Source organism: Petaurus breviceps, unplaced genomic scaffold (genome assembly GCF_028583685.1).
Source record: "Petaurus breviceps papuanus isolate PSGF00001 unplaced genomic scaffold, PetGlider_PUasm1.0 218, whole genome shotgun sequence".
Taxonomy (NCBI): Eukaryota; Metazoa; Chordata; class Mammalia; order Diprotodontia; family Petauridae; genus Petaurus; species Petaurus breviceps.
Window position 1 is genome coordinate 2,894,193 of NW_027185872.1, and position 15,140 is coordinate 2,909,332.

The following is a 15,140-nucleotide window of genomic DNA, read 5'->3' on the forward strand; positions in this document are numbered from 1 at the left end:
ATATATATACATATATACCATTATTAATACTATTTTATATATAATTAGGAAATAAGACATATAGGCACAGGGGTATAGAGATCCACTGGAAAAGTCGAAAGGGGTGTGGGAGAAAATATGGGAGAGAGCAGATTGGAGGAGGGGATATCCTGTGGGACTGCTACTTTGGGGCAGTGGGTAGAGGAAAAACGGGGAGAAAATTTTTAACTCAAAATCTAGCGGAAATGAATGATGTAAATCTGAAGTTAATAAAGCATTTGAAAAATTAACCCCCCCCCCCAAAAAAAAAAAAAGAAAAGGAGACTTCTCACATGAGGCAACTATTTCTCCTAATGCAGGTCAGAATTTTCTTTGAAATTTTTCATCATGAATACTTTTGTAGGTCACTAAGTGGTTTGGTGACATATTCAAATTCAAAATCCTTTAAGTTTCAGGGATGGGCATTTGAATCCACTTCTGAATGATTTCGAGGCCTGCTCTCTACCTGACTGACACAATGCCCCTGAGGGAATGCATGTGAAAACAAAACTAAAATTGCAACTGTGGAGACTTGGATGGTGTGTCAGTCCAACCCAAAGGGCATCCTCACTATCACATACCTGACAGCTGAACTTTCGAGTCTGAATGTGCTGAATGTCTGAGAGCTGATATTTGGGGGTTTTCTCCTGGCAAAAAATGGAGATGTAGGAAAGCTTCAGGATTCCACCAATCTGTAATATATTCAGTATGGCTTCTACTTGCCAAGACCCACGTTGGCCCTTTGCCAAGATTTTTGTTGTTCATTGTTTCAGTCTGACTCTTCATGATCCCATTTGGGGTTTTCTTACAAAGATCCTGGAATGGTTTCCCATTTCCTTTTCTAACTCATTTCAGATGAGGACACTGAGGCAGACAAGTTTAAGTGCTTTGCCCAGGATCACACAGATATTAAGTGTCTGAGACCAGATTTGAACTCAGGTCTTTTCGACACCAGGCCTGGCATTCTATCCACTACACCACCTATTTGTCTCGTTTTGTCATTACTTTAATGTAATTTACTTACTTTACATTACTTAATTCAATTAATTCTTTTAACGTGATTTTTCTTTGATATTTTTTCTGTTATGACTATAAAATAACTCCAAAATTCTTCTAGCCTGTATAATTACCAGGTCTTCACATGACACATAACCAGTAAGGAGAGTAAACACTCTAAATGAAGAGTCAAGATGAAAAAAAAAATGATCACAAGAGGCTATTGTATGGCAAAAATGGAATAAACACAAAGTTTTGGCTGGATTCATGAAATCAGGACTTTTAATTTCAGGACAAAAGAGGTGTAGCTAGATTATCTGGCAAAGACCTGGGGACATTAGTGGCCTGCGAGGACAATCCTTCAGATATGCTGGCCAGACACCCAAAGAGTTCTTGATATTCATGAAGAGAAGCATGAGATGAGAGTAATGGATGGCCTCCTGTCTTCTCACCTTGGCTAACCAAATCTGAAATTTTGGCTTCCTTTCTGACTGCCATGTTTTATGAAGGATATTGTATCAAAGAAAAGTGCTCAAGACAGAAAACCAAATGGAAATGGTGCATGTAAAGGTAATTTAAAATAGTTGTCAACATTTGCCTTTGGAAAGAGGAAGGGCCAGGGCCACATATTTGCAGGATTGTTTTGTAATTTTATTCTTTTCAGGCCTGGACTACAGAAACAGGACAGAGGTTGTAAGGAAGGAAATTCAGGTTAGAGATAATGACAAAATGACTGACAATTTGAGCAATACTGAAGTGGAATGACTGCAGGGGGAGAGTATGGGCACTTTCCCTGCTGAGGTCCTGGAGGTTCTCAGACACACAGGATTGGGTATGTTGTCTGAGGATTCTTGCCAGTTGGACTCCATAACCATAGAGATATCTTCCAAATCTGACTCTCAGGCAGAATTCTGTGCTCATTAAAGACCTTTTGAACTCAGTCTCCATTTTCCAAAGGATCATTTTAATTCATTTGTAAGTTGCTTTGTAGCAGGCACTCTGGGCAGCCATTAGCTTTCATACCTCTAGGCTTTCATGGGGTATCACTGCACTAGGGCAGGTGCTCTGTGATAGTAATGGCAATTAAAGATTCCCCTGTTTTGGCTTGGTTTTTAAATTGATTGTGTTAAAACCTAGAGCTTGTTAATCCCACCTGTGTGAGAGGGTTTTGCTAATGTTTTCAGGGGTTCTAGGACTGTTCTACAGACAGAGGATGAATTAATAAAGGGACTGGCAATGTATCTTGTGGCCTTGCTAAGCCTTGTCTCCCCAGGAACTAAGATTGCTGAGAACTTGCCTCTTGTCAAGATGAAGAAAAGACCTCCATTTGGGTATTAAGTGCTGTGCTTAAACTTGATGTAACTCTGGGGTAGATTCAATTGTGATCCAGGGGTGGGGAACTTTTGACCTTTTTGTGTTCTATGGTTGAACAAATGAATGTACTTTACTTAGATTGGAAACTAATCTCCATTTGAGAAGAGGGGCTTTGTGGTGGACTAAATGAAGGTACAGCCTAGGGGTGGAGTAGTATTTAGAACAGGGACTTTGTAATTGATTGAATGATTGGAAGGTCCTGGGGTGGGGTAGTACTTGGAGATTATTTAATCACACTTAGTAAATGCTGTATTTTGAATGATGTCATGTTTTGATCTTCTCTGTTCTTGGTTTGTCACTGAGTAAAATGGAGAGCACCTATGCTGGTATTTTGAACCTTGGAAAGTTGCCTTTCCTTGACATTATATTACATGCTCCCTCCTGCAAGGGGGGAAGCAGCAAGAACTTTCAAGAGGAAGACAATGGAAAAAATGCATCCGTTTTGGTCAAATTGCTAATGAGTTTCTCTGGCTTGCAAGACATTGGTCCTCAGATTCTGCCACGTCCTGGGTTCTTACAGACTCTGACAGCAGAACTCGGGTCTTGCCTGATTTTCCCAGAATGGACCAAGGCTTTGAGTCCAGACCCAGGGACAGAGCCCAAGATTCATCCCTGAGGACCCGGTCATTGGCAGTAACTCAATTCATTAACCATCATCTGAGGCCTGACGAGGCTGCAATCAAAATTGGGAGTGAGAATGCTCTATAGATGGAAATAGAAGTCCTTGGATTGAAGAGAAAAATAATGAGTTCCCTTAGTACAGCACAGAGGACTCAGCTCCCTGAGAGGAAGCTCATACAAGTAGGATTCCCATTTTACAAATGCCACTAGGAAAGGAATGGGACCGATCTGTGCTCACGTAGCTAGGCAATGGGGCAGCTGGAATCTGACCTTGGTTTTCTGCTCTCAGGCATAATACTTTGTTCATCTGATTATCTGTGTTTGAATTCCAGCTCACACACTTCATGCCATGTGAGTCTGGGCAAACTGCTTAATTTATCTGTGCCTCAATTTCCCTGTTAATCAAGTCATATCATGCTACATTAATTAGCTCATTGTCATCATCATCATCACTAGAATTTATGTCACATTAATGTCTACAAAGAACTTTACATACATCAATTCAGCTGGACTTGATCACCTCTAAAGTCATAGATACCCCATGAAGTTAATCCTGTTATTATTCCCATTTTACAAATGATGATGCTGAGGTTAAGACAGATGAAGTAATTTTCCATTGCTACATAGCTATTAAAAGTTGGAAGCATGACTTGAACTCCCATCTTCCTCATTCCAAGTTCATCACTTTGTTCCCCTCTGAGATCCTTTCCCCCTCGACATGTGGCCCGTCGTACAATCACAGGCCCTAACCTTCCTGTGGTAGGGGGGCCCCTAAATTTGGTGCCAAAAGAAAAATCGAGATGGGGTGAGTGGAAACTCTGTCTCAGAGGTGATATTTGTGTCCATGGAGAAGCCTGCAGCCCCTAAATCTGTTGCCTTCAAGGTCAAAATGGGGTCACTGAGCCAAAAAAAAAAGAAGGAAAAACTCGGTGACCTCATGTCTTCCTGGAGTTTGCTGAAGTGATTATTTGCCAAGCCAAAAGCAACCGAAGCTGTGACTCTCCTGGGGGCCCATTGGTGGAGTTTTTTATTAGGTACCTTTTTGTGAGAGTAACAGAATCCGGACATTTTGAGTTCCACACCCTTATAATTAGGACCCTGGGAAATACTGTCAGAGCCTCCATAGAGTCACATAGCATGAAAAATGTAGACCGGCAGAAATGGTCTCATCTAGAGCGAGGCCATAGGAAGCACGTCAGTATGACTGAGCAGAACTGGCTTGTTTGGGACTAGAGGTTCAGGAGAAGGTATAGATGACCTGCTGCCACACTCTTTGGACCCTGAACCCTGGTCCTGCATGGGCCAGAGGAGCAGGGGACCAGAGGTGCCCCAGAATTCTCTTTCTCAAAATGATCCATTCTCCAAAAAGCCTCACCAAGGGGTTATTCCATCAAGGATCATTGTGAAAACTTTGGAACTCAAAGGCACCTTTTCTGTAAATTTTCTTTGGAGAGAGAAAAAAGGAGGCTATGTGATTTAAAGCAAGGTTAAGGATTGAGGTTCTCTGGCTTCTTTTAAATATTCTAGCAGGTAGAGGGTAGCTATATAATAAACTAGAATGGAGGAATTAGGGCTACCTACCCAGTCTTTATTGGAATATGAAGGGTTATTTGGGAAGGTGGAAAAATGAATCTGCCATGAATGAAATGACCTGGGTGCATGCCATACCTCACCTGCCAATTGGACAAAGGTCTGAGTCCATTGCTGCAGAATACTAAATGGGAGGGGCTCATCGGGACCAGGTTCATAGACTCATGAGAGCCAACTGTGAAATTGATTAGATTTATGTTTCCATGATGAGTTTTGTTGTTATTTTCAGTTCTTCCAGTCCTGTCTGAACTTTTTGACTCCATTTGGCCTTTTCTTGGTAAAGAAATTGCAGTGGTTTCCAATTTCCTTCTCCAGTTCATTTTATAGGTGAGGAAACTGAGGCAAACAAGCTTAAAGTACTTTGATCAAGGTCATACAGCAAGTAAGGGTCTGAATTCATGACGATGAGCCTTCCTGATTCTCAGCCTGGTGTTCTCTTCATCTGGCTACCACATTCGTTTGATTAAGCACCTTCTATGTGATCCTTTACAACTTGTAAATGGAAAAATGTTTAAAATCATGACTTAATATATAGTATTGTTTATTTTGTAGATTGTAAAGGACAGAGAAAATGTTATTAACACAAAGTGTGTCCTGAATGCTTTTGATTTTTTTCTCCTGATGAGACAGTAATTAACCAACACATCCCTGATTATAGCCTCCAGGTGAAAGGCAAGTTCAGAGAAACCTACGCCAGTAACTGCCGTCCAGAAATGAGAGGAAGTGTAATGAAATCAGGATTTTTTTACCCAATATGAAAGGACTCCAGAGAGCCTTAGGAAGGCTTTTTAACATGAGACTTGCCAGAAAGGAAGCTAACCTCTCTTTGCCACAGCCCAGCCTATGGCAAGAGTTTGGGCTTCTGTTAAAGGATGAATAGTCTTTGAACCCTCAGTCAAAGATAAGGAGGGGAGACACAATGAGTTTTATGGGTCGTGTGTATGCGATGGCCTGAGAGCACAGGATCTGGCATTGCAAAAGCTGCTGTATAGAGAAGGAGGAGGATGAAAATCATAATAACCCTCTTTAACATGCTGCCAAGTCCACAGCGCCTTTACACATGTCATATGATTGAAGTCTCATAGAAATCCCAGGAGTTGGGTCATCTTATCCCCATTTTACAGTGGAGAAAATTGAGGGTGGAAGAGATTAAGTGTCTTCCTGCAGGTCACTAAGGAAGACAGAAAGATTCAAATTCAGATCTCCCGAAATCCAAGATTAATTCTCTTAGACTTCCCAGGAAAAAACACACACACACATGCACACACACATACACGAACACACACCCACCTACACATACACACACATGCACCCACCCACACATACAGGCATACACACATGCACATACATGCGCCCCCATCCACACATGTACATGCATGCACCCCCCACCCACACATGCACACACATGTGTGCACACACATGCATGCATACACATGCACACCCACACATACACACACGATTTCTTTCTGAAAGATATTTGCATACCTTCCTACTCCCCTCTTCCCTCGCCGCCACCCCCCACACACACTTTGGACTACTCATTGATAGTCAAGTATATACCATTCATCAAGCATGTAATAAGCACCAGGAAATCTCTTGCAACCATATAATAATCTGAAATTGGATAAGAGGAATGTTTCCCCAGATGTGGCCCCTGTAGGAGTGAGATGGGTAGTCTAGGCAAATGCAAAACAGAGAGTTAAGATTTACTTCCTAATATATTACCCCTTTACTTAAAAATTGGTAATGGATCCTTGTTTTCTCTAGGAAAAGACATTTTTTTAATTTGATTTTTAACTCGTATCACAATCTATTTCCTACCTTTAAATTCAGGATGATTTATTTGTTTTCTGTTGTCTATACATAATATTCCATCTTCTGTCTTTGTCCCTCATCTGTCAGACTGTGTCCCACAGGTTGTATCCTCTTCTTTCTTCTCTCTGTGTTTTGGAGCTCCTTCCTCCCTCTGTCCATGACTCAGATCAAGGGCCACCCCTTTCAAGAGGCCTTCCTGGATGTCTGTGTCCCCTCAAATTGCTATAATATTTAGAAACATGTGGACACACATCCATCCATCCATACACACACATACACTACACGTGTGAATGTTTGCTTTTCATATTTCTGCAAATTTTGCTTGTCTCACAGTGAACAAAACTCCAGAAGGGAAAAGTCTACTTCATTAATTTCAAATGTCTCAATTTCTCTACTGATTTTAGTAGTTATTAACTGGTAACTGGTAATTGGGAGATTAGGAGAAGCTAGAGATATATTTTGGCAGCTAAGAGCACTGAAATTGAAGTCAGGAAGCTTCATCTCCTTGAGTTAAAATCTGAGTTTAGATATTTACTACTTGTATGACACTGGACTGGTCAGCTAACTCTATTTATCTCAGCTTCCTTATCTGGAAAATGAGAGAAGGAAGTGGCAAACTACTCCAGCATGTTTTCTAAGAAAATCCCGAATGGGGTCACAAAGAGTCAGAGACAACTGAAAAAATGACTGAAGAAAAACAAATAACAAAATAAATATCTATGTATTATGCATATATCGGAAAAAAAGATATTTAACTAAAACTCTCATGGGCCTTCACATCTTGATGACCAGACAAAGGGATGGAACATGAAGAATGCTGCAATGGAGTGGTGGTGTCAGAATTGTGTGAAAAGTTGTTCTACAAAGTAGATATTAACAGTTCCATAAAAACTTAGAAAGAGGGCTCCAGCTGAGTTGCCCTATAATTAAGGGCTTAGACCTGGACTGTTTAATAGTGTGGTAAATGATTACATAAGTACAGATGCCATACTTTCAAAATTTGTGGATGATACAAAGTTGGAAGGAAAATCTATCCTATGAGATTCTAGAGAAAGTACCAAGAACATTTTGAGGTGCGCAAACATTCAGTCTAAATAAATATGATGGAAGTAAAAAAGATCATGGAATAGGATTTCCATCGCGATTCAGAATTCCAACTTAGCATGCTCCAATGCCCCAGGTTAGGAAGAACACTGATCACTGTCAATAGTCCAGAGAAAGGCCACCAAAATGGTGAATGGTCCAGAAAGAGTCTCTTCTAAGAATTAGGTGACGGAACAGGGGATGGTTAACCTACAGAAGAGAAGATTCAGGATGTGAAGGCAGGGAGACACAATAAGTGCCTTTAAGATTTGGAAAGCAAATTCTGTGGAATCTATCATTAAGTCTCTCTCAAACCATGTACCAGGCAATGCCAGTAGAAGGGGATAAATTTACAATGAATGAAGCAAGTACATAGCAAATATCTATAACACAAATAGAAATAAATAGAAATATATGCAAAGTAGCTAAATGTGATAGGAATTCAGTACCAGGGGAAGAAGCGTCAGAACTTGTCTGCTTGGCGCCAGGGGCAGAACTGGGAGCAATGGACCGGAACTGGAGGGAAGCAAGTTTAGGCTTCACTTCAGGGGGGAAAAACTAAGAGTCTGGGCTGCTGGAAAATGAGCTGGAGTAGCTGAGGAGGTACCGGGAGGTCTTCCAGCAAGGGCTGAACAGTCATTTGGAATGGCTGAGTTAGGTGATGAATATTTTTGATTGATTTGATTTATCAATTTATAAAAGGGCTCTGTCCTATCTAGAATTACTTTGATCATTTGATGGTCCTTCCAGTTCGGAGCCTCTAAGATTCCTTCAAATGGTTACAATAGAGAGCTTTAAAAAAACATCACTCTGCACTCTAGTAATGTCAGAGGTCTTTGGTTACATTTCTGCTTGTCTAATTCTTCTCCTTGAAGTCCTTAAGACTGTCATTCGTAAGGGGCCGGGGGTTGACAACAGAGTTAGTGATAGCCAAAATCAGAGCTGGAATGTGGTATTTATTTATAGAAATGGCAGCTATTTCCCCCTGGGTAGAGGCACACATATGTTTCAGACCAGCGGAGTGAGTAGCCTTGGTGGGTTGGGGGGGGGGGGAGAAGTAAAAACATTGGAAATATTATTTCATTTGAAAAAATGTTTTCAGAAAACTCTGATTCCCAAAGTATTCAACAAGGAAACCATGACATTATGGAAATGCTAAGTTACTGAAATAGTTCAAATGTGATTTTAAATCAGACTGCTCCGAAAATATGCCATGGCTAATGGGGCAGCATAGAGGGAGGCTTCAGACCACTTCTGTGTCCTGCAGAGAATCCCCCTAAATGAGCGACTTGTGTGCTTTTGTCTTAACAGGCGTTATCACAGGCCACCCTCCTCCTTAGAGCAGGGTACATCATCCTGACGCTGACCTCTATGGGATTCCTCATGGAGAAAAGGTAGGATGGGCAAGTTTTCATTTTCTTTCACTGAATTATATGGTCCCTGGAAAGTGGTCAAGTGTCACAAGGACACAACTCATGCCATGACCTCTAGGCCTAATGAAACATTCACTGAGCAATAGGAAAAGTTGGGACCTTCGGAAACCTGACTAAAAAATGCTGCATTTAAAAATACGCAGGAACAGAATTGCATATGAGAATGAATGAATCCGGTAAAGAGGGGGAGAGACGGAGGAGGAAACCAATGAGAAAAGGAGGAAGAGAGAAACAGAGAGAGACAGAGACAGAGAGGGGCAGAAAGAAAGAGACAGACAGACACACACACACACACAAACACAAACACACACTCACACACACAGAGTCTCTAAGAAAGGCAGAGAGAGAAAGAGAATAAATACCCTCCCCCCAACTCTGGAAACCTCTTTGTTGTCATAAAGGAAAACAGTTAAGCAAAAGCAGCCCATATGCTCCTTTCTTCTGACAGCATTTCACATATTTGGCACCCATAATCCCATTTCTCTACAGAACAGGAATAATGTTTCATCAATTGTCCTCCACTTTCAATTTTGATTATTGTCTTACATTTTAAAATTTTTATATTTAAATTTAATTTTAATTAATTTCAATTTAAATTTTGTGTTTATTTTTAGTTTACAACATTCATTACCACAAGATTTTGAGTTACAAATTTTCTCCCTGTCTTTCCCCAGTAGGGGAAACAGAACAGTGATCCCATTGAATACCCTTTCCCCCAATCTGCTCTCTCCTATATCTGCCCTTCTCCCCCTCCAACTTTCTAGTAGGGCAAGATGGATCTCCATACACCAATGCCTGTATATCTTATTTTCCAGTGCAAGTAAAATAATAATAATAATTTTTTTAAACATTTGATTTTAAAACTTTCAATTCCACAGGATTTCCCTTCTTCCCTCTTCACCCTCCCTTAATGGGGAGATAAGCAATTCAATATATGTTATACATGTGTAGTTAACGCAAAACATTCCCATACTGGATATATTATGAAAGACTGATTATAAATCCCTCCATCCTATCCCACCCCCCACTTGTTCTATTTTCTATGTGGACCCTGTCCTTTTTAAAAAGTGTGCTTCTGACTACCCTCCCCCCCCAACTGCTCTTCCTTCTAACATCCCCCTCTTATTTCTTTTCCCCCTACTTTCCTATAGGGTAAGATACATAATTAAGTGTGTATCTTATTCCCTACTTAAGTCAAATTCAATAAGAGTAAGGTTGACTCCTTCCCTTTCATCTTCCTGCTCTTCCCCTCCATTGTAACAGTTTTCTCTTGCCTCTTTTATAGGAGATAATTTACCCTATTCCGTCTCTCCCTATCCCCTCTCATTGTATTCCTCTCTCACCTCTTAATTTTATTTTTTAAATATCATCCCTTCCTATTCAAATAATCCTGTGCCCTCTGTCTATGTATCCATATGCACATATACACTCCCATGTAGACACATATGTATGCATGTATGTATGTATACACACACATTTATATTCCCTTCAAATCTCTCCATACTGAGAAACATTTCATATGTTACAATTATCGTTTTTCCATGTACGAATGAAAATAGTTCAACTTTGAAAATTTCCTTATGATTTCTTTTCCTGTTTACCTTCTCTTGCTTCTTGTATTTGAATGTCAAATTTTCTATTCAACTCTGGTTTTTTCATCAAGAATGGTTGAAAGTTCTTTATTTCATTGAATGGCCATATTTTCCTCTGAAACATGATACTGAATTTTGCTGGGTAGATGATTCTTGGTTTTAATCCTAGCTCCTTTGACCTCTGGAATATCAAGCTCCTTAATCCCCTAATGTATAAGCTGCTAGATCTTGTGTTATCCTGATTGTGTTTCCACAATATTCAAATTCTTTCTTCTTGGCTGCTTGTAATATTTTCTTCTTCATCTGGGAACTCTGGAACCTGGCTATAACATTCCTAGAAGTTTTCTTTTTGGGATCTTTTTCAAGAGGTGATGGGTGAATTCTTTCCATTTCTATTTTGCCCTCTGATTCTGAAATATCAGGGAAATATTCCTTGGGAATTTCTTGTAGGATGATTTCTAGGTTCTTTTTTTTATCATGGCTTTCAGGTAGTTTTCTAATTTTTGAATGATCTCTCCTGGATCTATTTTCAAGGTCAGTAGTTTTTCCAATGAGCCATTTCACATTGCCTTCTAATTTTTTTTTCATTTTTTTGGATCTGTTTAATAGTATCTTGATTTCTCATAAAGTCATTAGCTTCCATTTGCTCCAATATAATTCTGAAGGAATTAGTCTCTTCAGTGAGCTTTTAAATTTTTTTTTTCCACTCTGACAAATTCTGCTTTTTAAGGGAATCTCCTCATTGGCTTTTTGGGCCTCTTTTGCCATTTGAGTTAATCTATTTTTTAAGGTGTTATTTTCTTCAGTCAGGTTGTTGACTCACTTTTCATGATTTTCTTGCATCATTCTCCTTTCTCTTCCTGATTTTTCCTCCTCTTCTCTTACTTGGTTTTCAAAATCCTTTTTGAGCTCTTCTATGGCCTATTAGCAGTACATATTTTTCTTGGAAGCTTTGGGTGCAGGACTTCTGACTTCACTGTCTTCCTCCCATTCCATGCTTTGATCCTTTTGGTCTCCAAAATAGGAATCTAAGGTTTGACTGCTGTGGTTGCTTTGCTCCCTTTGCTTGCTCATATTGCCACTCAATTATTTGAGTTTTGAGCTCTCTGCCACAGTAGAATTCTGCTTCCAGAGAGAAGAGCTTTGTCCCAAATATCTGGGGTTTTCACAGCTGCTAGAGCTATTAGTTGGGTTCCCTAAGTGAAGCCTCCATCAGCTCTGGCACCTGGTCACCCACCCCAAGACCTCCACCCAAGACAGCGATCCAAATCCAAGCTGTTTAAAGCAAGAGTGATTAACACTCAGAATGGTCACTTGGTCCCCCTATAATCTGCAGGACCACACCTTCATCACTTTTTTTTTAAGCAATTGGTGTTAAGTAACTTGCTCAAGGTTACAAGGCCAGTTATTTCTGGGTGTGGTGCTGAGTATCTGAGCCCAGGATTCAATCCAGGTCATCTCAACACTGGAGCTGGTGCTCTTACTCGCTGAGCCATCTGGCCACCCCACCTTCATCACTTCTAACCCCAGGAGGCAGTGGCCGGACTGTGCATTCCTCCCCCCTGCCCTTGTTCCACAGATTTCTACACTTACTTTTCACTTTGTCTTTGCATTTTCCATGTGATAATTCTAGAAACTGCCACTGCTGCTGGTGATTTACTTTCCCAAAGTCTGCTCTAGCTGCTGTTGGTTGGGGCTTCCCTGGGGCTAAAGCTGTGGGCTCACGTGGGGCTGGGCTCTGCTCCCTCTTCGCTGAGATGGACCCTTCCTTCCAGCCTGCTGGGCTCCCTTCAGTGGGAGATTTGTTTCTCTCTGTCACTTTGTGGATTCTGTTTCTCTAAAGTTTGTTTAGAGTCATATTTTGTAGTTATTTCAGATGGTTATGGGTGGAGTGCATGGAGTTTTCCTGCTTCTACACTGCCATCTTGGCCCCGCCCCCTGACTTACATTTTTTAATTGTTTTCTCCTAAATAAATAATAATTCCTATTTTCCTAGAGGTACATAGATAGTCACTTTGCAGCCCCCAAATGGAGTGCCATTGTCATCCTTGTACCAAAGAATCCTTGATGGATCTTTGGGTTGTGAAGGAATCCATAACAATATACAACTTGGCTAGGAGAGCAATGGGTCAGATGTCAAGCATATTACCAGAGACTAAATAATTGCATTTATTCTGGGATGTCTATGCAGGCATTCTACAACCATAGACGAGTTTCTCTTCTTTGGATGCTATGAAAATTTTGGTTTTACTGTTATCTAAAAACAAAAATAAAAACGACTACTCTTTTCTGTGGGTTCCTCTATGTTTCCGTTCCCTTTTTCCTCTCCATACCCAATCAGCATGTCAGCCAAGATGACTGCTTGGTGAGATATTAAAGGGTTTCACCCCAGAAATTCTATGAACTTTTAGGCAAGGTATGTATGAACAGGATCATTTCAGCCATGTTAAAATTTTAGTCTGTTTCAATTATAAAGATAAACATTGTGAATGGAGGAATAGTTTTGTCTTTCACCTAGCCCCTTCAATGATCATTTAACTTAACGATCTTTGATCCTTATTGGGTTGAAAGATTCCCTTGTAGTTTGTCTTGTCTCTGCCATATCCAGACTTTTGGATAGAGACATAAGTTTTACATCCAAAGGACAATCAATGGGTGATAAGGTGGGCAGAACACTGATTTTTGTCAAGTTCAGGGTTCAGGACATTTTTTGCAAGTGACTGACTTTGTCAATTAACGAGAAAGTATAAATGTCTATATGTGTTCTGCCTTGGTAGTTGCATTTTCCCTGTCTGTTCAGATACGTAGCTGCCAACAATTACAAAGTCCTAAAAGCAAACTTCCAAAAGTAATTAGTGGCCATTTTCCTTGTCCCCAAAAGAAATATAGAACTAACTAGTGTAAACTACCAATGGGGCTAAAAAAAACAAGGGGCATGTGGAAACACGAGGGCTACCTGGCAACATTTTCTTTGTGAGATCTTTGAAAACTCCCCTACACTGTCATTTTGGAGCCTTTTATATGTTTATTTATTTTTGTTCTATTTTGGTTTCCTTATATTTGAAAATATTTTACCTGAAAACTCAATTAAGCAACATTTCTTCAGAAAACAAGTCTGATGAATTCATTTGTAAGCAAACACAAGCATGACTTGTCTAGGCCCACTTTTAACTTGTTCTATGTAAGCTTTTTGAGAAATGTGCTTGCTTTTATATCCTATAAAATTTGTTCGTCCCCCTGCTGAAAAATCTAAGTGATTAATTGCCCCAAAAAGGAATCTTTGAAGTTCAGCAAAAACAGTTTGTCCTGGAACTCTGTATTCGAGATGGCCTCGAAGCACAAGCTGACTTTTTGCAGCCAAATGATTGAGAGAAGGTAATGAGCTCTCTGTCTACTGGGATCACCATATCTTTTTCTTTCCTCTGTAAGTGATTTAATAATTGAAAGCAAAAGCATGATGAAAATCCAATAGAACTTAATCTTCGCCGCTTAAATAGTTGTTCATCACTGTCATTGTAAAGCGATTAATTAAGGGCCAATCTGCACTTAGTCCTAGATTAGGTTTCCTTCAAAGCAATTTAAACAGACATAGTGCCTGCATTTTAGGACTGTTTACAGTGTAAGACAAAATGTGGACAGCAAACATTAATCATCAATTAAATACATTAACAAAGGACTGCATTTCCATTGGCCATATTGTTTGATTTGGAGTACACGTGTTTTATGTTCTAAATATTTCAGAATATAAGGCCTCCATTTCAGGATATTAAACAAGAAATATGTCTTCAAAGGTATCTTTAAAGAAATTGGTCATAGAATATTTCATTTTCTGCCAGGGCCTTCCATATTTTCTATTGACTGCAGGCTTCATTATCTGTCCCTCCCAGAGCCCTGAAGAACCAAATTTGCATAAATCAAGTAACAACATTAAAAACTTTAAATATTCCTGAAAACAGAGGCTAATTTCCTGCCTTGGTAGGGCCAGAGCTAGATCATCATGGAGTATCAAACCAATTGTGAATTCTCTTCAGGACCCTCCTGACTCCTGACAAAGGTTCCCTTTTCGATTTCCCCAGAATTCTACAGTCTATGTGTGCCCTGTGCTGTTCTCTGCCCTGCCCCTCTCCTCCTGTGCTGGAACAACTCTTTCCCAGAAAGAAAGTAGTGGAAAATTAGTCACAGTTGAGAAACCATCCGAATATTGAGGGATTATGCGTTAAGTTGCACCTCATTTGCTAGTTCTCCAAAAGATGTTGGCAGTGTCATGGTGTCAAGCTAGCCCAACAGAAAAGGACCCATTTCTCTTTGCTTTAGTTTACCAATCACTTTCTTCACAAGAAACATAGGAGATACTGTACTCATTTTAGGGATCAGAAACTGAGGCAGAGGAAGATGAAAGGTTGGGATCATGCTCACATAGCAATCAATTACAGTCAGAACTCAGACCTTTCTGCCTCCGTGACTAGTACTGTATTATGATGCCTGTTTGAAAATTAGATGCTTCAATTCCTACCTAAGCTGACACCACTGTTCCCTGCTTTGCTTTTCGGATTCCAATGGTGCCACATGGTCTGGCCATGTTCTTGCCTTGGGGCGCCCTTCCATCTCATGCCCCCAC

At 40.2% G+C, this 15,140-nt stretch overlaps 1 protein-coding gene across 1 annotated transcript in view; it reads left to right on the forward strand.

Moving 5' to 3' along the window:
* AGMO (alkylglycerol monooxygenase) overlaps positions 1 to 15,140 on the forward strand; it is a 394,492-nt gene that overhangs the window by 214,678 nt on the left and 164,674 nt on the right. The window contains exon 11 of the mRNA XM_069094395.1: positions 8,809 to 8,891. Within this exon, the coding sequence (XP_068950496.1) occupies positions 8,809 to 8,891 (83 nt within the window). The remainder of the gene's footprint in view (positions 1 to 8,808; positions 8,892 to 15,140) is intronic.